We start from the raw sequence: 25520 nt of genomic DNA, 5'->3' as shown, positions 1-25520 counted from the left end.
GGCTCGTCACTATTGGATGCAAGGACACAAAGGTGTGCTTGGTGCTTGTCAATGCAGCTTCACATGTACGACATGCTAGGCTATCATGGATGAGGGTGGTCTCCGGCACCTCTTGAAAAGCAGTAGTGACAACTGTATTGCCTCCAGCAGCAATGACTTCCTTGGCCATGGTGGTAGATTATGGGTCTCGGCAGTGACAGAGGAAAAGTATTTTCTATTCTAAAGAATCAGTTTCTTAGCCATGCATGGTGGCATAGGCCTTTAATTCTAGCATGTGGGAGGCAGAGACAGGTGGATCTCTGTGAGTTCAAAGCCAGATGGAGCTCCATAGTGAATTCAAGAATAGACAGGACTATGTAGAGAGACACTGTCTCAAAAAGGAAAAAAAAAATGACTTTCTTAAAATGTTTTCCAGAATAACACTAATTAAATATTGATGCCGTAAGGATCAGTCTCCAGCAGCTCAGGGTTTGAGGGGGAGCCTACAGAGCTGGTGAATTTTTCTATCTGAGGGAGTAAAACTTAACTCTCTGGGGTTGGGGGGGGGGCGCTAAACTTAACTCTCCATGACTGGTGGTAAAAAGGGAAAACACACATTCTTAGGGTCTTTCTCAGTTTTCTCTCTCTGTGTGTCTCTCTGTATTTTTCATTTTAAGCTTATATATCTGAGCAAAATATTTCAACAATATAAAAATACAATATGATACATTTTATTTTTCAAGTGAATGATTATAATGAATACAGGTTAAAAAAATTCCCATTTCCCTTACATGATTAAACATCCTATGTATTGTAGATGAAAAACAAAGTATCCCAAGAGCCCACATACATTCATATCCAAACAAACTAGTTATAGGTCAACAGAGTGTAACCAATAAAAGTTTTCTCAGCCAATTCTTGTGCTGACAGGCCGCATTTTGAGGTTACAAAGAAGGATCAATTACTTAACTCAAAGGTTAATCTTATAAGGAATCTTGAAATAATCACAAACAGAAACTCTATATATGAAAAAATAATCTGTCATGTCTGCTTTAAATCTCCAGGGTGTATACCCATTTGTCAACAGTTTTTTATACCAGGAAGCTGAGGGCAGAAATGGGCACAAGGAATTAATCATCCTCCTTGATCTCCAATCAGTTCTGGCGAAGAAAGGTGTGTCAGCCAGTAGTAACTGGCCTGCTTTGTTTGTGTTTCCTGAACTCAATGAGTTCCCCACTTCACTGTGTGTCTTTCTAAAGCTTTAGATTGTTTTCCTGGGGTTTCTCACCTCAAAGCTATTGACGAAATTCTTAACCTAAACTCGGGTCACAGTTAAAGCTTTGTTTTAGCTAAGATACACTCTGAAACTTGCCGACACGTCTCCCAACACTAAGAATAAAAGAACATGACAGTTCCTCAAGAGAAACTCACGTGTTCTAGCTGTGTGACACTTACTGTTTTATCTCTTACCCTCTGCATCTCTGCTTTATCAGGAGCGGGGCAACACCCTGTCTTGCTTTTAGCTATATTAGTTTTCCGTCTAAGCTAACCTCGGTCATAATCCCTTATTATATTAAAGACCCTCAACCATCAAAATCCTATTTAAACTAATACTATTATTATATAAAATCATTGCTTCAGTTAAACAGTACGGCTTAGGAGGAAATCCTCTTCATAATTATCTACAGGTAAAAATGTCCAGTGGAGCAGGATATTTTCAAGAGATAATCACGTTACATTAAGGTGAGTAGGCATCTTCCCACCCCCATTCACACCATGCCAAATGCCAGAGAAAAATGGCAAAGGCAGACATGTAAAGGCACAGAGGCAGCAAGAGACGAGCTGCGGCAAAACTCTTGGGGCCCTGCCTATCTGAGATTCATCAGAGAGTTCCTTCTTGATGGGATGACCCCCTGGACTCGATTGCTCCTCTGACATGGCCACCGGCAGTAAAACTTTCATAGAAAGTTCTCAAGAGACATCAGAGTAGTCTGCATTGTCTCCCTGCCCCAAGTTCATCCTGTGTCACAGAAGTACCACTGCCCAGAGCCGTCTTCCAGGTGAACGGATGTGGCCAAAATTCTCGAATCATCCTTGCACACGTGAGCAGGTGCCCCTCCCTCACTCTCGTTCCCATTGCAAGGACGCATTACACTAAACTCTGCAGACTGTTTCCCTTGCTTTTTAAAATTCTACCACATACACATGCGCCACAGTAACCAATGTGCTTCATTTTGTATGTCTTAACTTGAATATGTAGTCATCACATATCTCTTACTGTTCCTTGCTTTTATGACTCGACTCGACCATGTTTCTGGGGGTGTCCTTGAGTTGGTAGCTAGGGTTATAGATTATTGATTTCCTTTACATGAATAAAGCACAGTTACTTCATTCTCCTCTCCACTTAAATTCCTTTACTAATTTATATTCCATTTGTTCCTGTGTAGCTTCTTACTGTGAGAATATTTGTTTCTTTGTAGACCAGCCTCTGGCTTTCCTACCTTACTCACCCAACCTTTTAGCTGCAGTATCTTTCCATAGAATCTCTTTGGTGAGGTCCGTTCTCCCTTCGAGGGCCAGTCATCGAAGTAATTAAATCAAAAATAAAGTTTAGCAACTGGAGCCTTGGGTTAGAGGCCCAACTCTGGTCCGAAGAAAACAAATAAAAGCAGTTGTAAAACTGTATGAAAAGGTTTTAACCAAAATAGCCCTGTAGGTGTCTTATCCCTCCTTCTGGGTACCAATAAAAGCTTTAGATTTAGAGGAAGAATTTGGGCAGTGGGTAAGAGGCATGCACAATTAAAAAGTGCTGGTCAGGCCATGAACTGGTTGTTTCTGTTTGCACAAAACATGCTTGGAGGAGTCTTTATTGCTTGTGTGGACAATCTGGTTCCCACAAGATGATGGCTCCTGTTGTGGGGTGATCGCCTCATGAGATCATCTGATTGCAACGATCTATTGTTCCTGGGTCCATGGTGTCTTCAGCTCTCCAGGGATGACCGGAGCTTGTCTGGTGCCTTTTCTGATGTCTAGAATAGGATGTTGTAAAAGCTGATAGTCAGATACTTCAGTTATTCTTAATTTAGAAAAATAAGTGGTTTTTTTTTTAATTTAAATATCAACTGTAAGGCAGTCAGTGTGACCTTCAACAGTCTGAATTTAACCCTGTCCATATGGATTAAATATTTAAAAGTTTTTGAAAAGTCACAGAAGGATGCTGTATCAAGTGGATACATCTGGACAGTGAAGGTGGGCATTACTTAGGTGAAAAACTATTTCTTGTCACAGGGTTTTTAATTTTTCACCTTCTTGAAATACAGTTAATTCAAATCAATTTCAGGTTAATTAATGACGATTTACAGCTACAAAACATATAGTCCTGTGACATTTTAGTTGTGGTCAACAGTGATAGATACCTAGGTTCCCCAACACTGCGCTCTTCCTTTCTAGGACTTACACATGATCTCTACTGTAATCACGTGCAGTGTCTGCTGTGACAGTATACTGCTTTATTTCTTGAAGAGATCATGTTTGCTCTCTGTTTGTTAGTCTGGCCAGAGGAGAATCCCCACCTGCTAGGATCATTAGATGAATCTGCTAGGGTGATGCTGTTCCCTGGCTGGGCTCTTGAATGTATCTGCTGCTTCAGCCACTTTGGTACTTTGTAGTTTTAGTGAACACAAGAAGCCGAGATTAAAAGTGGAGCAAGCTCCAAGTACATTCTCCTCCGCTTCTCCAGTAATAGAGCCGGAAACAAAACCCAGATCTATTCTTCTGTAAATAGCATAAACAGCTCCAGAGTTACTGGCGTTCACCATTGGCTGTGTGAATCCTGGTGCACAGACTCCACCCGGTTCTCTGGAGTCCTAAGCGAAAACACACTGTTTTGCATAGACCTTCAGGTTTTTTCTATAGATCCTGGAAGATAAGTTCCCTCAGCCCACTGTGCTTAAGTCAGCTTAAGTGCTCTTTCTAGGGCTTCCAAACAATGTTTTATGGGTGAAATTTTGAAGGTACAACCATCATCCTGAGGCTAATAACATCCAGATGTGTGTTCTTTTCGGCTGGCTAAAATTGCTCCTGTGGGGACGGTGGCCCATAGGAAGCTAGTACAAGACTGTCCAGGAAGCTAGACCGACCACCTCCACGGAGTCATAGGTTACTTTGGGGTGACCCCTCTGGAATGTTGAGAACAGGCCACAAGACCTAAGTCTTGGAATCTTGGGGCAGAGCTAGAGCTGGGAGTAGGGACCAAGGGTTCTTAGCACCAAGAGTTGCAGCCCAGAGGTAGGTACCATGTGGATTACCAGGGCATGTCTTGGTGGCCAGGGAATATGAAGGTACACAGGCCAGAGTACTGTGTGAAGGCAGACAGGATAGGAGGGATGGGGTGACTCTGAGCATCTCAGCTTTGGCGAATCTCCAGGTGACCAGCACGTGACACAAGGGTCCAAAGACTTCTCAATTTCAGCACTGATCTGTGTATGGGCGGGGACAGCTCCGGGCTAGAGGGCGCGGTCTGGGCGGGGCCGAGCTCAGGCACTTAAATGTGAAGGGAGGCCATGTGCTTCCTGAGTCTCCCGCAAACTCCAGCGGAACTCTCGTGCCTCTCAGCTTGCCAGATCAACCATGTCCGGGGCATCCTCCAAGAGCCTGGGAAAAGGTGAGTCTGCCCGCTGCGGGCTGGCTCCGGGAACCGGAGTTGTCCCGGATCTCCCTGCGATCTGGGCCCTGAACTCCTCCTCTCTCCTGCAGGAAGCTCGCCTCCCGGTCCGGTCCCGGAGGGCCTGATCCGCATCTACAGCATGAGGTTCTGCCCCTTTGCTCAGAGGGTGCTGATGGTCCTGAAGGCCAAGGGAATCCGGTGAGAACGAGGGCTACCCAGAACCAGACCCTCGGAGCGTTGGTTTTGTGTTTAGGGGAAATAGTCTCAGCCTTTTGTAGGACACCCTCTTTTCAAGGGGAGAATTGTAGCCTTTTGTTCCACACCCTCTTTTCAAGGGGAGAATTGTCGCGGACTCCAGGGGCTAGGGCAGCCTGTTTAAATATTCCCTGTCTTGGAAAAGCTGTTTCTTCTGTAAAATTAGTGACGGAGGTGTCTCAGCTCTGGTCCCTGGATTCTTGGTCTGTCTACCGAGCTTCGCTTTCACCTAGAGGGAAAGAAAGGTCAGAGAATTTGACCCAGCAAACAAAGTTCTGAGTCAACTTTCTTGTGCACAGCCAGGTGTGGGTCGGGCTCTTGCAAAATAAAAGGGAAAGTGGTTCTAAAATCTCTTTGCAAAACCTTGTTGCTGAGACTATTAGTCATTGACCTACAGGTTGTCTACAACTTGGCTTTTTTTCTGAGAAAAAAAAAAAAAACCCTGCTGTTTGGAAGCCCACTCTTAAGAAAATATTCATGTATACAGTTAAAGTTAGTAAAATAATTTTAGTTCATGGGGGAGAATTGGCTATCCTAAAGCGATATATTAAAATTAACTATACTTCATAACAACTTTCATTTCATTCAGACCAGATTGTGATCGTGAACATGTAAGAAACTATTTCCTTAGTATTTATAGCTAGAGCAAATTTTTCTGCATTACACAGAATTTCTGTTATCACTAAGAAACTCAAACCGAATTGAAAAGTAAAAGGTGTCTATTGTCCTCATGCCATGGGAAAGCCCAAACTCAGGGCACAGCTGGACTCAGGGATATGACAGCTTATGTGTTTCCTGCTGCTGCCCAGAGGGGCAGAAAGAAGCACACTTCACACCAGCAGCTTTTTCTAAAGCAAAGTTGAAATGATTTTACCATAACAGGGTGGAGGGAGGCTCTTATTAGGGGAGGTGGCACCTTCAGGTAGTACATGTAACATTTGTACTGTGTTCACAGCAAGCTTTTCGTGGAGCAGTAACATCTTACACAGGCCATATCTGTTGCATGTGCTCTGTAAAGAGCACCCTTCATCCCGTGGGTGCAGGTATGCCCACTGCTGGCTCAAAAATGTGTGTTTCTGGTCCTTAAAGCCTAGGGCCTACCGTTCATTCTCAAAGTATGATTCTCAGAGATGAACAGTATTGTAAGGCAGAGGGTTTTGTTTTCCCTGTAGTAGCTGGTCTGTACGTTCATTATTCAGTACAAGAACCTTTTAAGATACACACACACACACCTTTTTACACGCATGCACGCACTAATGCAGGAGCGTACTTCAGGGTTCGGGTCACACTGGTTATTTGTCTTTGTGAAGGATACCTTGTTAGGTCCATGGACTAAATCTGTCTGTTGCAGGGGAGGACACAGGAAATGGGGGGTTTGGGATGTCTTACTTTTGAGTGATCGGTCCTACTGGACAGTATTTTAGATTTGAGTTTGCAGGGTTTGCTGTAAGAGTTATAACACTTTCTCTTACAGTCTTTGCAAAATACAGGCGCATCTTGTATAATTACAATTGGATTTGGCCTGGCTTCTTTATTAATTCTTTAAAAATCATTTTGCTTGTGTGTGTGTGTGTGTGTGTGTGTGTGTGTGTGTGTGTGTATGAGTTTATGTGTACCATGTGCTTGCAGTAAAAGATGGCATTGGATCCCAGGACTGGGGTTCAGATAGTTGTAAACCCTGACGTGGGTTCTGGGAACTGAACTCAGTCCTTCTTAACCATGGGCCCTCTTTCCAGCACCATACTTCTTAGAGTCCTTTTTTGTTGTGAGCCTAGCCTTGAACGGCTGAGCGATCTCTCCAGCCCTTTAGAACCCCCTTTTAAAGAAAACATATCAATAGATGTGGACTTGATCTGATTCACTTTACCATTGTAAGGATTTTAAAATTCATATTAGCAAAATGAATTGTTGCATCAATTCAACTCATTTTGAACTGAATCAAAATGAAAGTGAGTTTTTATCAGCCTGATTCTAACATCCTGAGTGGGTATGAGACAACCCAGTAAGTTGCCTCCTGTCAGGGTCCAGAAGTCTCAACCTCCCCCCCCCCCCCACTCCCCCAGGTTTCTCTCTAGCTTTGGAGCCTGTCCTGGGACTCGATCTGTAGACCAGGATGGTCTCCAACTCACAGAGATCCACCTGCCTCTGCTGGGATTAAAGGCATGTGCCACCACCACCCAGTGTCTCACCTTTAAATAGAAGGAAAGTCACAGTATGTGACAAAGATGAATCCTGGGGACCTGAAGTGAAGTAAGTCAAACACAAAAGAGAGTGTTGTCTGATTCACTTGCTGAGGGCCTTGGAACCAAGTTCTTAAACTGAAAATTCGGCAGGGCTAGACGGGAGAACCGATCAACACTGTCTCAGGAAAACAGAATGGGCCTTGCTCTTGTCAATAGTCCTGTGTCTTTCAGGCATGAAATCATCAATATCAACCTGAAAAGCAAGCCCGAGTGGTTCTTCAAGAAGAATCCGGCTGGGCTGGTGCCCGTTCTGGAGGACAGTAAGGGTCGCTTGATCTCCGGGTCTGCCATCATTTGTGAGTACCTGGATGAGGCGTACCCAGGGAAGAAGTTGTTCCCAGATGACCCTTATGAGAAAGCGTGCCAGAAGATGATCTTAGAGTCATTCTCCAAGGTGCGTGTAAGAAATTGCAGCTCGTGTTTAAGCTAAACCAGCAGTGCCTTTGTGATGGTTCAGGGGATGGGGACATGGGCAGGGAACTATACTCCATTGCTGTGCCCTCTGGCCCTCATGCTCGGCTCTCTGCTTGTCTTTCCGCCTTGGCTTTCTCCTACTCCACCCCTGATGGTTTTATTCCCAATCTTTCCACACGTGCCCACTTCTCTCTCAACCTTTGCTGGGAGTCTTCTCCCTTCTTTTACGTGGTTTAGGCAGCTTTGATGTATATGCTTGGACCTGCTGCCTTCTCGAAACGTGTCCAGGCTGCTCAGGACCCCAGCTCTGTTCTGGATAAGCTTTTCCGCACCATGGCTGTTGGCCCTCTGTGTTCATAACTGCCTGCCTTCTTGCGTTTGTTGCTATGTGAATGTGAGGAGGAGTGGCTGTGCATCCATCACTCATCAGTTTGTGCCTGGGTGTGCTTTGTGGCGGGTTTCTTGTTTTACCTCTAGTGTGTTAGGTCATGTGCAAACAGGAAGTGCCCAAAGCTGACTGATACATGGTACCTGCCCAGTGTTAGCTCTTAATTGTCATGGCCAGCCTTTAGTAGTGTCAGGGTTTCTGGGGAAGAAGGTGTTTGCATCTTATTTATCATCAGATCGGATTAATTCAAATTAGTATTAGCAGAGATGACCAACATGGATGGGATTTCATGAGACTCTGGGTGGGCTTTCTTCATTGTGAAGAGCTACGCATCAAACTCACAGCTCCAGCCACTCATTAACAGGTTGAACAGCATACCTGCCAAGTCTTCGGAAATCAAGCCCCCTTTGGACAGTCTTTTGCAGTGCTAAGGTGAACTCAGAAAGCTGCTTGTCCCCAGCTCCCTTTGCAGCTTGGGGCCATGGCCTGTGGCCATGGCCTGTGGCCTGGGCCTTTTCTGTTAGATACACCCAGCAGTCTTCAACTGAGACAAGGGCAGTGTGAAGGAACAGGCCTGCTGTGGATGGCTGGTGCCAGCAAAACAGGTGGCAGAGCTTCTGGTTATGGGGTGGAGGTGGCTGCGAGATTAAATCCTAAGGGAGCAGTGGCATTTCTAGTTGTCCAGTGTGCACCAGTACAAATTCCCATTAGTGTTCATAAGCACTGGCAGCACCTGGTACCTCTTGGTTAGTCTATTTCTCAATATGGTGTTACAAACTTTCCCATACTTCCGGGCCTATTTGTCCAGTTCTAGGGCACTTGGTGTCTATTTATGAAATTTCAGGCTCAAATCTGCCAAAGTGGGTTCCATTATCTGATGGGAGATGTCATTCTGTAGATATGTTTCTCTTATTGGTTAATGAATAAAGCACTATTGGTAAATAGGAAAGCAAGATAGGTGGGACTAGGAGAGGTGGAGGATTCTGAGAAATGTAATAGAGTTTTGTGATCTCAGGAAGAGAGGATTTGAGTCTGGTGTTCTCAGTAAGATACGCTCAAGTAGAAATTCATTTATTAGTGATTATGGGTTAATAGTTAGACAGTACTATCCAATAAGAAACGCTAGTGACAGCCAACAGTTTCATAATTAATACAGTGTCTCTGTGTGTTATTTTGGGACTGACGTGGCTGTGTGAGCAGGCTGTGGGGAAAGTGCTCGTAACAGTTATCTGCAAATTACGAAATCTGCACAACCTCAAATCCTAGTCTACAACAAGGTCTGTAAGATCAGGCTATGGTTTCTGTAAACACTGAGACTTGGTCCACACTTGTCTCTATAGCACTGCGGAGGAGGGCCAGGGCTGTGAGAGCTTTGTGTGTGTGTGTGTGTGTGTGTGTGTGTGTGTGTGTATGCGTGCACTGGGGGGTGTGCAATGGCCTCCCACTGATAAACTAAAAATATCATTTTCTGACCAGGTGCCACCTTTGGTTGCAAGGTTCATTAGGAAGAAGGAAGACCGTCCTGACATAATAGAAGAACTGAGGAAGGAATTCCGCATGCTAGAGGAGGTACTCACTCTCTTAGTTTTCACCACAACAGATGATAATCTCCATCTCCATTTCTTTTCTTTCCCTCCTCCCTTCATAAGCTCCCTCTCCAAATCACTGACAATTAGAAATAGCACCAAATAAAAACAAATCACAACAGATTTCTGTAAGCTATTCTCCTGATATGTCAAAACACCCAAAAGCACCATCATGACTTGTCTTTATTTGTATTTAGTATTTTGAGACAGGTGCCATTGCATCCCAGGCGCTAGCCTCAAACCCCGCTGTGCAGCCCATACTGGCCTTGAACTCATGATCCACCTACCTCAGCTACAAGCGTGCTAGCGTTACAGGCATGCATGACCACACATGGCTCAGAGACTTGAGGTATTTAGTACATCAGCATTTATAAATGACAATGAGAAAAGAATTGCCGAGATTTCCACAATGAGTCGCTTGTTCCCACTTTCCATTCTCGCCTTCAGCCTGTGTTCATGTATTCAGAGTAGTAGCTGTAATCAGGTAACAGATGCCACTGTATTGCTTTTCCCTGCTGCTGATGTAATACAACATTTCCCACTATGAAGTCTGCCAGGGATGCAGGCACGCGAGGGAGCCCGGGTTTCTTTCCTTCTGGGGAGAGCTGTCCTTTGGGCCTTGAGATAAAACTTTCTTCATGGTTTTGATGCACAGATGGGGATACATCCTAGCATTTTATCACTGTGCATGGAGTTTATATTTTTTCCCTGAAGTTTTTTTCACTATATATCCTGTTACTGATTTGCTGTTTTTAAGGCTTTGGTTTTATTACTTTTAGTTATGTGTATGTGAGGAGACAGTGCAGGTGGGTGCGGCCATACCTGTTGGGTCCCCTGGATTGTGAGCCACCTGACATGGGTGCTGGGAAGCAAACTCCACTTCTCTAGAAAAGTCTATGCCCATAACCTCTGAGCCATCTCTGCCGCTCTAATCTGCTAATTCTAACCTTGTGAGTAATGAATGTTTCTGGCGTCTGTTACATCTGTAGAAATGTTTACAGAACCCATTTCCTTTAACCTGATACTTGTGGTCTGTAAGCAGCCACGCTTACTTACCAAGCCAAGGTTACCTGATACAGCCTCGGGGAACTGAACCAGGCCTTGGAGGGACCACTTAAGGAAAACTTAAGCTGTGGCAATTTTTATTGATCAACCACACTTTTTATATCTTTATCAGAAACAGAATATAATGGCAGTTGCTGGGACTGATAGAGCTGTAGTTGCTAGGATACAATGATGTTTGCAAACTATGCAGGTTACACAAGATAAATGTCTTAAAAGCAATTACCCTGTGAAATGTCCACATTGGCTTCCTTTACTTCTGAGGGAACATACAGAGAAATCAAAGCAGCCTGAACACTTCACTGCCTGAGGAAGTAAATGCCCCAGGATCTGGGGACTCTAACCAGAAATCTATGCCTCATGTCTCTCAAGGCAGCGAGGCCAGGATAACTCCACAGCACCCTGCATCTTCTTACAGGGGATGGCGTCTTGTGTAACGAGTATGGTTTATCTGCCCGCCGCCAGTCTTGTCCTGCCGCCACGCCGCCAGCCCCAAATAATGCACAGAGACTCTCTATATTTGATACAATGCTATTGGACAGGTGCTAGTTTCTAATCAGCTAGCTCTGTCTTAATTATTAACCCATTTCTATGTATTTCCACATGGTCTTACCAAGAGCGGAGGAATGGCGGTTCTGTTCTCTCCAGGCTCTCCATCCTGACTCCCTTTACTACTTCCTCTTTCCTCCTTGTCTCCTAGTCCCTCCTATCTTCCTTTCCTATTGGCCAACAGTGCTTTATTCATTAACCAGTATGAGAAACATATACAGAATGACATCTCCCATCAGTCTTGCTCAGTGGACTTTTATGTGTCACAGATTATTCAGTTAATAAAGGGTTTCTCTCTATGTGGTCATGGCTTTGACCCACAATTCACTATTCTGATATCTTTATTTGGGTCTGGTATCATGAATATTCTAATCTTCTAAAATGGGTTGGATAACTTTCCTTATTTTCCTAACCCCTAAAACAATTTAACAGGGCATTTTAATTTGTGCCTGCTGTGCTGTGTAGTTCAGTTTCTTTACTGAATTAATTGTGGGGTTTTATATTTGCTCTTAAATCTGGTTTTGCTAGTTGATGGTTTTCTGTGGGACAGCATGGAAGTTGGAAAGATGCAGTCCACTTTCTTCAGGTTCTTATTTTAGTGGCGAGAAGACAAATAACCAGACATGAGCAGTTCATTCACACTGTGTAACATTACATGGCCCCTGAGGAAGATTATGGAGGTCATTTATAATGGGCAAATTGGTTCTGGTCTTCAAAAATTCTTTGCCTGTGTCATATATGAAGATACTGAATTTTAGTCATATGCACCCTACCTTCCTCCATCAGGGAGAGGTTTAATTAACCAATATTCTCCATTTCCCTCTTTGGTGAACCTAGTATCAACTCACCTTTATAACTTCAGAAACTTCCCATTTGAATTTAGTGTTATTCAAACAATTGCCACCTGTTTAATACGTAGTTCTATTTCTAGGATACTTTAAGTATGTTTTAACAACAACAACAAAAAAATCTACATTCAGAGAAGTGCCCAATGCATAAAAGTACAACTTGACAACTTTTAAAAAAAATGAAAACATCATGGTACCAGCTAAGAACCAAATATGAAGTTTGGGTTGTCACATACTTTATATAAAAATGAGGCCATATAATGTGCATGTTTTAATTGCTTCTTATATTCTGTTTTAGTGTTTTAATATATTCTACTCTAGGTATAGTTCCTTCCTATTGGCTGTCCAGTGTTGTAAGGTTTGATAGTAATAAAAATTCTTCACTGTTCTCTGGACAAGTAGCTTGATTCCAAACAGTGCTGCAGGATACATCAGTGTGGGGCTCTCTGGGACCACAGGGCTGGCAGAGTAACAGTCCAGGTGAGACAAGCAGGAAATGTGGTTCAGCATGACTCAGGAGCCGGTGCTGGTTCAAATTGCTAGGTCTGACACCAGGCAGTTTATTTTAGTCATATTTAAGTACAGTGCAAGCCTCTGTGCACAGACGCTCAGTTACATGCAAACTCTTCTCAAAGTGCATGTCCACCAGATGGGATGCAGAGATGGGCGACATGTGTTATCTTATAGGCCTAGGGGAGGATCTGGTATGGTGTTGGTCATACAGATAGCGTAGAGGTTACAAAGGTCAGCTAGACTATTAGTCACTTCCAGTTATAGTTGTGGGAGCTTTTGGGGAGCCATGTATGGCTTGGCCTTACAGATAGCAGCAGGGCTACCTAGGCTATTATAGACACCTCCACTCCTAGCTTCTGGACAGAACAGGTTGTAGATCTCTTCCTTTGAAAAGACAACCCTGCCTGTTTCCCTAGCACTGTCTGTGAGCACAAGGACCTTTATGTTCCCAACATACCTGTATGCTACAGTGGTTCTCAACCCGTGAGTTGTGACTACCCACCCCTTGGCAGCTGAACAACCCTTTCACAAGGTTCGCCTAAGACCATCGGAAAACACGGATGTTTACATTAAGATTCATAACAGTAGCAACATTAGAGCTATGAAGTAGCAATGAAATAACTTTATGGTTGGGAGTCACCACAACATGACGAACTGTATTAAAGGGTTGTAGCATCTGGAAAGTGGAAACCACTGATGTACTATCTCCCAGATTTCCAATTAGAATGCTGGGTTACAGAAGGCTTTTTATCATATAAAAGCCTAACTTGACTATATCAGGGTAAAAGGGACAGACGTGCTCTACCTAATTTGCCTCTGTTTTTGAGGATGTTTTTTTTCCAGCTGCACAATAAACTTGTTTTTCCTTCTTTACCATCCAGGATATTACTAATTATAACTCAGACATCTTTGTTGGGGATGCTGTCTCTATGACTGATTACCTTATGTGGCCTTGGTTTCAGCGGCTGGAAGTGCTGGAGCTCAATGAGTAAGACATTTGAATATTTTATGTATAATTTAGGATGAGAGTTGTAAATATTATAAAAATGGTGTAATTTAGGAAGTTTTCTGAGCTCAGGCAAGTATTTAACATCACTGGCATGAATGAGAACCAACAGAGAGGAGAGCCCTGGCTGTGCAGAACCTGTCGGGTTATGGTATTCATACTCAGGCTCAGCCCCAGGCATCAGGAGACACCTCTCTGTGACATGACTGGAACCTTTTAAAATTTACTCTCTGCTGGTTAAGAGTCCACAGGGTGTAGACTTTTTAAAGGGTAGACCACTTACTTTCCACCTACTTGTAAGATTTCCACATTACCTTCGATATTCCTGCTTTGGGTTTGATGGTTGGCCACATGAGCTTACTTAGAAGTCTGTAATGGGAAGTTACAGCTCCCATTTCATATAGAAAATCGGTATTTACCACCTAGTTGTCTGTCAATCTCAGTTTGAAGTTCTACTGAGTCACTCACTCTCACCCAGGCTGCTGCTTCTGTCAAAGGCCTTGATGACAGTACTCAGATCCAAAGTCTACTGCTTGCATTTGAAATGTCTTAAAAATGCATTTTAAATGTTAAGGGGATGACGGCAGTGTAATTTGATACTCTGGATGCCCATCTAATTCACTCATCTTCCCACAGGTGTGTAGCCCACACTCCAAAACTTAAGGGCTGGATGGCTGCCATGAAGAAAGACCCCATAGTATCATCCCACTTAATTGATGCCAAGACCTATAGTGATTTCCTAAAACTCTACCTACAGGACAGCCCTGAGGCCTGTGACTGTGGGCTCTAAGGGCTGGAGTCCTCAGTGAATGATGTCTCCCTTTACTGATATGAGTAACAAGCTTTCACTTTACCCAGCATTCCCACTGACTCATTTCTCACAGACTTGACCTCATGGCTCATTGTGTCTCCTGCAGGCCTCTCTAGTATGTTTTTCCATTTCAGAACACTCAATTCTAGTGGTCCTTACACTCTTCGATGAAAACCCGAAGACCACCATCTCTAGTTTGATCCAGACTTCTTACCTACATCTCCTGATTTCAAGAAAATGTCAAGTTTTTGATTTCTTATTTCTAAATTAAAAACTGGGAATTCCTCCTGCTTTCCATCAACAAGTCTCTTATTTTTGTTGTGACCATTGAAGGCTGAATCCAAACAACCTCAAATCAACATGACTGGGTCACCTCCTTCTTGAGCTCCCAGCTTTTAACTTCATTAAAAGGAAGGAAGGGAGGGAGGGAGGGATTGTGTAAGGGTGCCTGCAGGGGTGGGGGGGTAGAGGACAGGAGAGAGTTAAAGCCCCCGGAATTGTTATTGGCAGAGGTCATGCGTCGTCACCTCTGGAATCTTCCTCTGGAAGGGCAGCAAACACTTTTAACCAAGTCATGTGTCTAGTGATTTCTAACCCCCTCCGCATCCTTCCTTCTAAACCCCATTGTCTCATGCCACACCGTCAAGACCCCATCAGCCAGTTCAGTATGTAAAACTGGATAAGTAAAGGGTGCCGTATCTCCACTGAGAAAGGTTAATCTCCCTGCTCTTATCACATCAGCCCCCTGCGAGAAGGAAGTCTGCGAGCCTCATTTCATTTGTGGCTGGTTCTGAGACTAAGTGAGGCTCTAAGGTGATGGATGGCATTAGGATCTGGAAAACACGCCAGGAGACCCACCCCGACCGGCTGGTTTTCTGACGTGTTTTCAGGGTTGCCATCATCATACCCACCACCCGTCGCTGGGCGATGCGGCCGCACCCTGGGGAGCCGGGTGACTTCACAAACGGGACAGCTGGCGTCCTGGCTCCGGGAGGGCCCCTGTGCCGCAGACCACTGGCCAGACCCCGGCGGCTGCTCGCAGCCTTCCGGGAGGATGTGAGGAGACCAGACGCTGAGGTGCGCGGTCGGCTACCCGTCCTCCTCTTTCGGGAGCCGTAGATATCAGGCCGGAGCGCCATTTCTCTAGCGAGCAGCTACAACGCGGCCGCCTATTGGCTCGCTCTCCCAAACGCGTCAGGTATTGGCTGGAGCGCAGGGCTCGGCGGCCAATTGAGGAGCAGGGCCGTGGGAGAAGGGGCGGGTCCTTCACTCTGTCTCCAGGTTACCCAGTCCTGGGGCTGGCCCGCGTGCTGGTGCAAGGGAAGAGGGCTTTGATTGTCAACTTTGGGAACTTGTCAAGTTTGGGCTGTCAGGATCGCCAACTTTAAAATTTGCACCTTCTTTTCTAAAGAAAGCCCGAATATTTTTAACCATAGCTGATGTTTCATTTTCTTAAATTGCCACAAAAATAAGAGGGGAGGGGAAGAGAGAACTTAGAACGTAGAAATAGGGGAGAGAGGGAGAGAGAGAGGAGAGTGAGAGAGAGTGAGAGTGAGAGAGAGAGAGAGAGAGAGAGAGAGAGAGAGAGAGAGAGAGAGAGAGAGAGAGAGAGAGAGAGAGAGAGAGAGAAAGAGAGAAGGCCATAATGGCGTGTACGCCTTTAATCCCAGCACTCTTGTAAATTCGAGCCCAGTTTGGTCTACAGAGTGAGTACCAGAAAAGCCTGGGCTACACAGAGAAACTGTCCGGAAAAACCAAACCCTAAATAAATAAGTCAATACTCTAAGAACAAAGAAGGGGTCTTTAAGCCAGATACTTGGAATCAAAATTAATTGTTTTTATTTTCTGTTTTGGGTGAAGACTGGCAAGTACCATTTCACAAGAGTTCTTGCCTTCAGCTTGGCGTTATTAATTGATTTATGTTTTCTGATGAGGACACAGGTGGGAATTTCGTTTCAGGGTCTGCTTGTCTTTTGAAGGCCATGGAAGTCTTCCCTACTACATTTCAATAGTAAATATAATAGCAGCTAATGTTTAAAACTTGCTAGATGACAGACACATGGTAAGTATTAAATGTTTACCATACTGACCCAAATAAAACTTGTCAATCACATGTTCCTCTACATTACAGACTAGAATAATGGCATTAGGATATCAGTGTGTAGGAGGATTCTGTTAATTTGCCTAAGACAATGCAAACAACATTAAATTAATTATTAAATGATGAAGTGATTCAAATGTAGCCTTTGTTCATAAAGTCAGTTAAGGGTGCTCCTGAGATAAAAGCATACACATCTATAAAGTTCTTACTCGACAGCTCTTACATTTAGAGATTAAACCAAGACAGACTAATATGATCTATTCTTATCAGTGGATTCCACATTCTCTAATTTGACTACCTTAGAACAGAAAAGAGAGATTGCATATCTATCGAGTATGTTCAGACTTCTTATGTCAGTAATCCCTAAACAATACAATGTAACAACTGTTTCCCTTTGGAAACCATGGGGGGGGGGCATTTCAAGTAATCAGAAGTGGTTTGATGGATATGGATAGATGTGGTTAGGTTACTTGCAAGCTCTGCATCGTTTTTGATAAAGGTTTTGAGTACCCATGGAATTTGGTGTTCAAAGAGGGCCCTGGAAGTAATTCTGGGTGGATCCTGGGGAACAGCTTGATTCAGATCCACTTTTTTGGTCACATTCTTAGCAGGAACTGTTGATGTTTTTGCTTGAGTTTGCAAATTTTATGTCAGAATCTTGAAATTTTAGTTTTGATTATTCAAATATTGTGAAGTTGTATAAATGTGCTCCATGTTGTAATGATAAGTAGGAATTGGGAAACAGAAGTAAGTACTTTAAAGAAAGGCCACTTTCACTCAGTTTTCCTTAAGTGGAAGGGAAAGGGCCTCCTGTAGTGGCTTTAGCCACCTTGTTTAATATGTCCCAAAGTCAGCTTCACTGGAACACTCCCTACAAACACAGAATAAAGGCGGGTGTGAGGATAGAGCCCGTTCCCTCTTCTGACTCCGGGAATTCAGTGAACAGCAATGGAGCACCCAGCAGTGTACCCTCTCATGTTAGGTGGCCTTCAATATAGAGGAATGCAGTTTCTGCTCGTATTAGAGACTGAAGTGACTTTTTTGTTTTTAACTCAAGCCAGGAATAGTGGTGACACCTTGAATCCCTGCACTCTGGAGGCAGAGGCAGGTGGATTGCTGTAAGTTTGAGGCCAGCCTGGCCTACAAGTTAGTTCCATAACAGCCAGAGTTATATAGTGAGAGCCTATGTCAAAAAACCCAACAAAACAAAATACACACACATGCACACGCACGCACGCATGCATGCATGCACACACACAGTGGATATGATTATATTTCAGATGCCTAGAAATTTTTTTGGAATAGGTTTCTGTGACCTTATTATAATTGTTTTGTGCTTGAGTTGGTCAATATAATAGAGATGCGAACATGAAATAGCACAGACAGAACATTTGCAAAAGAACATTTAGAAGTTACCTTCTGAATCTTTAAGAAGTGGAGAGCAAGTTTAAAGGTCATAATTAAAATCCTTCCAGGAAAACTGTCGTGATCTTTGGTGAGATTAAAAATCTCATTCCTGAAATGTAGCCTGCAGCATTCAACACATGCAGCCAGCATTAAACTGCTAACTGGCGAAATGAGTGTTATGAATTAGACCCTCACTCTGATACACCCCACAAAGCTCGCTTGCAACGCCTGTCTTCTGTATGGATGCAAAACGCGAAGGCTCTGCTACTAAAACGCATGCTTATTCGTTAGTATTTCTCTTTAATTTTGAGGTACACTGAGCTAAAACTCTACTGATGAGGTCTGCATGACTTCATTCTATACTCAGAACCACCATGTATAAACCACTAAGGTTGTCTTCTTAAATAAGGGAGGTGGAGGTCTGAGAGGCTCTGGGTTTTGGCCAAGTGCCAGGAAGCAGGCCACACAGCCCATGTGGCTCTGGGGTCCTTTTTGAGAATCCTGACATTGCACTGCTTCCCATCTCTGACGTAGCTACACTAAATGGACTTTCATCTCAAAACTTGACCTTCCATACACAGGCATACTTTTTTTTTTTTTTTTTTTTTTTGAGACAGGGTCACTATGTAACCCTTGTTCACCCCAAACTCATGGTGTCTCAGACTGTACCACAACTTCCTTAATACATGACATTTCCAGCTCTCAGATTTAGTTTCCTTTAGCAGGAGAGACTCATGAGGGAAAATTGAAAATGCAGCCTATTCTGGCATAATAGAATCTCTTAATTTGCAAATGGAATTCCCATTCTGACCATTTTTAGCTCAGCCATTGCAACATAAGCTATTAATGACCAAATTAAAACCACTCAGGCTAACTTGGGCCAACTGCTGGATTCTAAGAATACAAAATAACTGTTTTTAAGTAGCTGAAAATATCAAAATATAAATCATAACTTGTGATGTAGAAATCATAACAAAAGTCAGCCATGGTGAATGGTTTGTGAATTGTGGATTTGGATGTGTCAATATATGTACATCTATTGTAACAAATGTACCACTCTGATTGGAATGTTAATACGATAGGAGGCTGCCTGTGGAGGTGGTGAGGATATGAGCCGCTTTATAGTGCTGCGAACCTAAAGCAGCTCCAAAAGTTGTAGGCTATTAAAACATATATCAAGCTCAGTGACCATAAGTAAGGTTTTATTGGTGCACAGCTCTGCCCATTCATTATAAGAATTGAGCAGATGAGACCTGAAATTCTTCAATATTCACTCCATGGGGAGAAGTTTCCAACTGTCCATTGCATTGCATCTAGTACTGACTAAGCTACTGGATAAGAATGATGTCCTCAGAGTTAAAATTCTCCCCCTCTCTTACATTTAACAAGTGTTTAATCTTGTTAGCCCTCACTCATCTTTTGAACTGGATAATAAGTCCTGTGGGACACTTACGGGGCCAGGTTAAGGGTTAAATGAACGAATAAAGCACCAAACAGGTCAGTCATGATTCATTTTGATTTGGGAATTCTGCCTTTCTCTTATGCCTTCCCTTTTAGAATCCGGTGTGTTTTCCTCAGTTGCCTGCTTTATTTATGTGAAAGATGAATGAAAAAGAAAGGAAAAGGAGGACAGGAAAGCTCCTTGGGGGTTGAGGTTTTTATTATAGATGCAAAGAAGAACACAGCGGAGGCAGAAACATCTGGGAGAGCCCAGAGTGGACATAACTGGAAGACTGAGCTGGGCCATGTGGGGAGAGGAGGAAGAGGAGAGGAGGGTCCCCAGGCTGGTAGGGGGCAGGGTATGCCAGCCAGGAGGACCCTGCAAGGAGTAGGGACTGAGGGATGCTGGGAAACCTGGTGGCCAGCATCCTCTTTAGTATGCTGATGGGTACCTCAGTCCTTTGTCCTGAGTTTGAGACCTAACAAGAGGTACATTTGTCTGCTCAGAAGCCATCTCCTTACCTCTCCTTAACACAGCATGGTTATGTTCCTTGTTTCTGTTTTACCATCAAGCTTGTCCTTGATTAAAGGTAGTTCCAGGGAAGTAGATGCCTAAGACTGCATCTGCCAAAGTGAAAGTGTCAGCAAGGCAAGAACCGGTCTGCCTTAACCAGTACCAGGTTTCTGGTGGCATTGATCCAATCACCCCCGCTATTCCTAATTCCTATATAGGAACTATGGGTGAGGCATTCCCCAATTCCTATATAGGAACTATGGATGAAGTGTTGGCATTTAAACTTAACTCCCACGGAATCACTGGATTATTGACTAAAACTGTGGTTAAATTTGTTCTGAAAATTTCAAAGATAGCCAAGACGTTCTGGAGAGGGGAGAATTCCAAAGGCCCAGAACTTTCCATCGTCTAAGCCCTGGGACAAAGCTCTATTATTTTAATGAGAAATTAGACCCAGCAATGAAACTGCCATTATGTGCCGTGTACTTTTCTGGACATACTCTTCGCTGTTGCAGACAAGGACAACGGGACTTTTAAAAGTCTCTGGATTTTTTAAAATTCTTTGATTCTATTCATTGTTCACTTTGGACAAATAATTTCATTTTTCTGGGGGCACTTTTGTAAAAGAGTGATAGTATTGATCACGTGACACAGAAGTTTGGGAAATGAGACACACAATGCTTTTCTGTCCTTCTTTTCATTCTATAAAATGCATTTGCAAACCATTTCCACTTCCTCTCAGTCCCGGAAGGTTAAAGGAATTCTTTTTTCACCTGCTGGAATCCAGGTTCTCAGCTTATCAGTGTCAGAGTCAAGGCCAGCAGCCTCCTCGGCCTCTCATAGGTGGGAGCTGTGTGTTGCTGAGCTCTGTCCTCGGAAACTCAAGCCCTTCTGGGGGAGTCGGGCTGGAGGGGGTGTCAGGACCAGTTCTTGGCCTCCAGGAGTCTCATTCTTATTCACTGCCAGTTTTCCAGGACTGGGGTAGAAACCTCACACCTATAGTGTCAGGGAGAGGTGCAGAACTCAAGCTGCCATTCTCTTTCTCAGTCTTTCCTCCCATTTGCCAAACCACGAGAAAGTTCGGCGTTTTTAGGCGAACAAGTTATACAGAAGGTATGCTCACTTAACTGCTTAAAACAAAGATGTGTGGTGAGATGGAAAGAGATAGTTAACATTAGCTCGGTAATTTTTTATTCGATTCTTTTGAAATCTACTTTGGGGTTTAAATGGCCAGTCTGTGTGTGTGTGTGTGTGTGTGTGTGTGTGTGTGTGTGTGTGTGTGTGTGTGTGTGTGTGTGTGTGTGTGTGTGTGTGTGTGTGTGTGTGTGTGTGTGTGTGTGTGTGTGTGTGTGTGTGTATCAGCCGAATGCTTTCCTGTTGAGTCTTAAAGCAGGAAGTACTTTGGGGGCGTGGTTTTGGCATTGTTTCCCTTGCCCCTTTATGGACTTCCATGTCTGGGGCGGTGTCTGGGAGAGGGCTAGAGTGTCCTAGCTCCAGCCGCAGGGGTCCCAGTTCACTTCCTCTCTGCCCCACTAGGGTGCTGTTGACTGTTGAGAAATCTAATTTGGGTCTGGAGGGAGCACAGCACCCCTGTGCCTGTACCTGGAGCAAGCAGCATCAGAGAGCCACAAGGCGGCGACTGTGAGCTTTTGGGTACTGCGTAGACTCTATGGAGACTAATGTCTGGGGATGCGACCAGAAGCTTGGGGAGAGGTAAACATTCATGACTTGGACCTTCGGGCTGGGGGAGAGGCATGACGGGGCTGCCCTCTCTGGACAGGAGTAAGTGGGCCTTGGCCTGTAAACCAGAGGACAGAGGACCGACTTGGACGGCTCAGCCCCTGCACAAACTGTATGTGCAAGTGTCCCCTCTGGAGCTTGAGAGGTGAGCAAACCCCCTCCCCACAGGGCTAACCAGATCTCCCTCTTCTCGCCCCTGCCTCACCCTGCAGGCAGCAGTCCCCCAGGGCCTGTCCCCGATGGTGTGATCCGCATCTACAGCATGAGATTCTGCCCCTACTCGCACAGGGCACGCCTGGTCCTCAAGGCCAAAGGCATCAGGTGAGAAACTCGAGGGAGGCCCCAGTGCTCCCTGAGCACGTTGCTCACCCCTCATTTCCAGGGACTTATTTCAAGTCTCAGGTTCCTAGAAGAACTCCTCATCCCTTTCTTATGAGGCTGAGTGACTCCAAGGGCTGATTTTGTGTAGGCTTTACTGAAATGCTGAGTTCTTTTCCAAATCAGATTTTCATGAACTGTTAGACAAGGCAGCGTAAACTGAACGATGCTGTTGATGAACTTGTTCCCACCCACCCACTGTTTGTTTAGGAAGGGCACAGACAAGCTCACTGAGGCCTCCTAACTTCACCAACATAGTGGCTTGGATTAACTGTTCTATTTCTTCATGGTACTTAACCATATCCATCATTTCCTAATTTGTTCCGTCTTTTACCACCCTCCCCCTCTCCCTCACCCCATGAAAGCCAAACCAAAAAAGGAGTTTGAGAGGGTACGGTCTTCCTCATTGAGGTACTAGAAGGGAGCCTGGCCCTCAGTAGGTATTCGAAGGTGTTTGTTGGGGGTGTAGCTGAGTTAGTAGGACAGCATGCATGAGGCGCTGGTTCACATGCGCAGTGACCCCATGAAACCTAGTGTAGAGGGACATCCCTATGATCTCAGAACGTGGGAGGTTGAGGCGGGAGGATCAGAAGTTCAATAATGCTCTTGCTTACAAACCAAGTTCCAGGTCAGCCTTGGCCACAGAAGACCCTGTCTTACACACATAACTCAAGTATCACTCCAGCCTCTGGCTCAGGGCTTGGAAAGCCCATCATAGGAGTTGGCGTTAAGACTTTCAGTTCCTATCATGAATAGACCAATATGGTGATGTTTTAAATAAAAGTTGTTAACACTTCGTAGATGCATATGTATAACATACATTTCCAGATTATTCCCGATGGCTCAAATCTATTCAGCCCTATGGTTACTTATCCTTTTTGTTTGTTTTTAGAAAAATAAGAGCAATAGGATGTGCTGCTCATTTGGGGACAAACTGGTAGCTTAGGAACTAACACAAATAACTTACTATGTCTCTGAGGATGACCTTGAACTTTTGATCCTCTGACTCGCCCTCCACAGTGTTGTGATTACAGCAGTGTGTCACCATGCCTGGCTGTGCGGTGCTGGGGGTGGAATCCAGGACTTCCTGTAGCTGGGCAAGCATTTTAGCACCTAAGCCAGGTCCTGGACCCATGACTAGTTTTCCAGAGTGGAGTCTCTCAGCCTTAGCACCACTGACTGGCATTTGCTGGGGAGAGGAAAGGCGATTGTCCCGTGCATTCTAGGCTATTTGTCAGTATCCTCACCTGTATCCATTAGGGTGGTACCCCACTCCCAGGGTCAAGAGCAAAGTGTCCCTAGATATTGATATACACTCCTTGCAATGGAGGAGAGGTAAAATAATTTGTTGGGAACCCCCGCTTTGAAGAACATAGCCATTTGTTTCCTTTAATCTTTTTAAATGTGTTTGTGCCTCTGGTAACTTCCTGGTTTTGAACCGGGTTTTGAAACGTGATTGAAAGCTAATTAATGTACTAGCTCTCTCCCAAACACACACATGGTCACTGTATTAGCATCAAAATGACACCAAGGGATGGGTACAGGTATTACTTCCTTACAGTTATGGACACTGGGCATGAAGAGAAGGAACTTACTAAGATCTCAGCCTGACCATACAGCTTGATGTGGGGTTTGTGATCTTAACTGTTAACGGTCACCAATACATATTTGCATTTTTGTGGTTATTAATGTTTTGGCTTTGAGACAGGACCTCACTGTGTAGCCCAGATTGTTCTCTGACTTACAGCCCTCCTGCCTCTGTCTGGGTCCTGCTGAGTTTGTGCCTTTAGGCTTTCATGTCTCAGCAATATGGCCAACACATATGGAGTCAGTCAGCCTGGCTCACATCTTGCCTCAGATGCTTCTTAGGAGATGATGCCTGGTCTGAGAGTCAATCACAGGAAAAGAAAAGCCACGGAAGACATCCAACACCACTACAGAACAAACACACATGTCACATATTTGACACAAAACTCCCACATCAAAGAGCTCTAAGCATGAACGTTACAGCTGTTTGTTTTCGAGGTGAGTGACTTCTTGTGTGCTTCTCATTTCTAGTCTGTCTTTCTTTTCCTTTTCTTTTCTTAAGGCATGAAGTTATCAACATTAACCTGAAGAACAAGCCTGAGTGGTACTTTACAAAACATCCTTTTGGCCAGATTCCTGTCCTGGAGAACAGCCAGGGTCAACTGATCTATGAATCTGTCATCGCTTGTGAGTACCTGGATGACCTCTACCCAGGAAGGAAGCTGTTTCCATATGACCCTTATGAACGAGCTCGCCAGAAGATGTTACTGGAACTATTCTGTAAGGTAATTTTACTTTGTGTTTCCCCAGCTTCAATCCATCCTAAAATCAACCATGAGCCTCTGAGAATAACTCACATGGGGTAAGAGGCAGGTGTGACCACCGATATTCATAGTGGAAGGCAGACATTCATATGGCTAAAAATGGAGTATTGAAGTAGCTGGAACTAGTAATCCTTTCACAGGAGCATTTCTCAAGCATGTGTGTGGGCATGTGCACACTTGAACACACACACAGACACTCAAACATACATGAGCACACAAAATAAATACATGAATAAATAAATGTTTCAAAAATTAGATGCAGAGTGAGTGAGGAAGACATGCAGTGTTGACGTCTGGCCTACACACACACACACACACACACACACACACACACACACACACACGCATATACATATACACACACACACATACATGCATATACACATACACACATACATATACACACACACATACATGCATATACACATACACACACATACACACATACATGCATATACACATACACACATACACACACATACATGCATATACACATACACACATACATATACACATACATACATATACACATACATATACACACACACACACACACACGCATATACACATACATGCATATACACATACACACATACATATACACATACATACATACACACACACATACATGCATATACACATACACACATACATACACACATGCACACACATACATACACATATACCCACACGCATACACACACACAAAAGAGTTATGTACTCAACTTAATGCCATTAATATGCTATTAATTATATATTGAACACTCAGGATGTTCCAAACTGTGACTGCCCTGGGAGGGGGTATTGTTACTGGAACCATTTTTCAGATAGGAACGCTGAGACTAAATGACCACCTCCACAGAGTGTACAGCATGGGACTAGGTGATCAAGCTGTGTGCACTGAGCAACCCGCTAAGGCCCAATGCTTGATCAACTGCTGTGAGAAATGGTTCCTGGAAGCACAGAGATAGCCCAGAGCCTCTGGCCAAGGACAGGGACATCTATCTGCCTGTGGCCAAGTCCTCCTGTGCTGGGGCTGGGAAGCTCCAGTGCATTTCAGTCAGCGTGGGGACAGTGTTCACAAACACCTCCACTAAGCACCTGTGTCCTCTGACTAGATCCCACACTTATCCAAGGAATGTCTGGTAGCAATGAGGTCCGGGAGACAATGTATGGATCTGAAGACTGCCCTGCGTCAGGAGTTCCGCAACCTGGAACAGGTACGCAGGAACATCTTCCCCATCAGAGGCCATGGACCAAGCCACGTGC

The 25520-nt window shown here is 44.2% G+C and overlaps 2 protein-coding genes across 2 annotated transcripts in view; both read left to right on the top strand.

Moving 5' to 3' along the window:
• Positions 1-4530: 4530 nt before the first annotated feature.
• LOC127233397 (glutathione S-transferase omega-1) lies at positions 4531-14615 on the top strand. The gene is made up of 6 exons (XM_051199848.1): positions 4531-4642; positions 4735-4843; positions 7315-7537; positions 9422-9514; positions 13385-13491; positions 14146-14615. The coding sequence occupies exons 1-6, from the start codon at positions 4609-4611 to the stop codon at positions 14297-14299; spliced, it is 720 nt and encodes a 239-aa protein (XP_051055805.1). The 5' UTR covers positions 4531-4608; the 3' UTR covers positions 14300-14615.
• Positions 14616-21346: 6731 nt separating this feature from the next.
• LOC127233314 (glutathione S-transferase omega-2) overlaps positions 21347-25520 on the top strand; it is a 13531-nt gene continuing 9357 nt past the window's right edge. Inside the window, exons 1-4 of the mRNA XM_051199740.1 lie at positions 21347-21495; positions 21735-21843; positions 23990-24212; positions 25370-25471. Of these exons, the coding sequence (XP_051055697.1) occupies positions 21462-21495; positions 21735-21843; positions 23990-24212; positions 25370-25471 (468 nt within the window). The 5' untranslated portion in view covers positions 21347-21461. The remainder of the gene's footprint in view (positions 21496-21734; positions 21844-23989; positions 24213-25369; positions 25472-25520) is intronic.

The sequence above is a fragment of the Phodopus roborovskii genome, unplaced genomic scaffold (assembly GCF_943737965.1).
Source record: "Phodopus roborovskii unplaced genomic scaffold, PHOROB, whole genome shotgun sequence".
Classification (NCBI taxonomy): domain Eukaryota; kingdom Metazoa; phylum Chordata; class Mammalia; order Rodentia; family Cricetidae; genus Phodopus; species Phodopus roborovskii.
The sequence above is the reverse complement of the archived record's forward strand: the minus strand, read 5'-3'. Positions and strand labels throughout refer to the sequence as shown.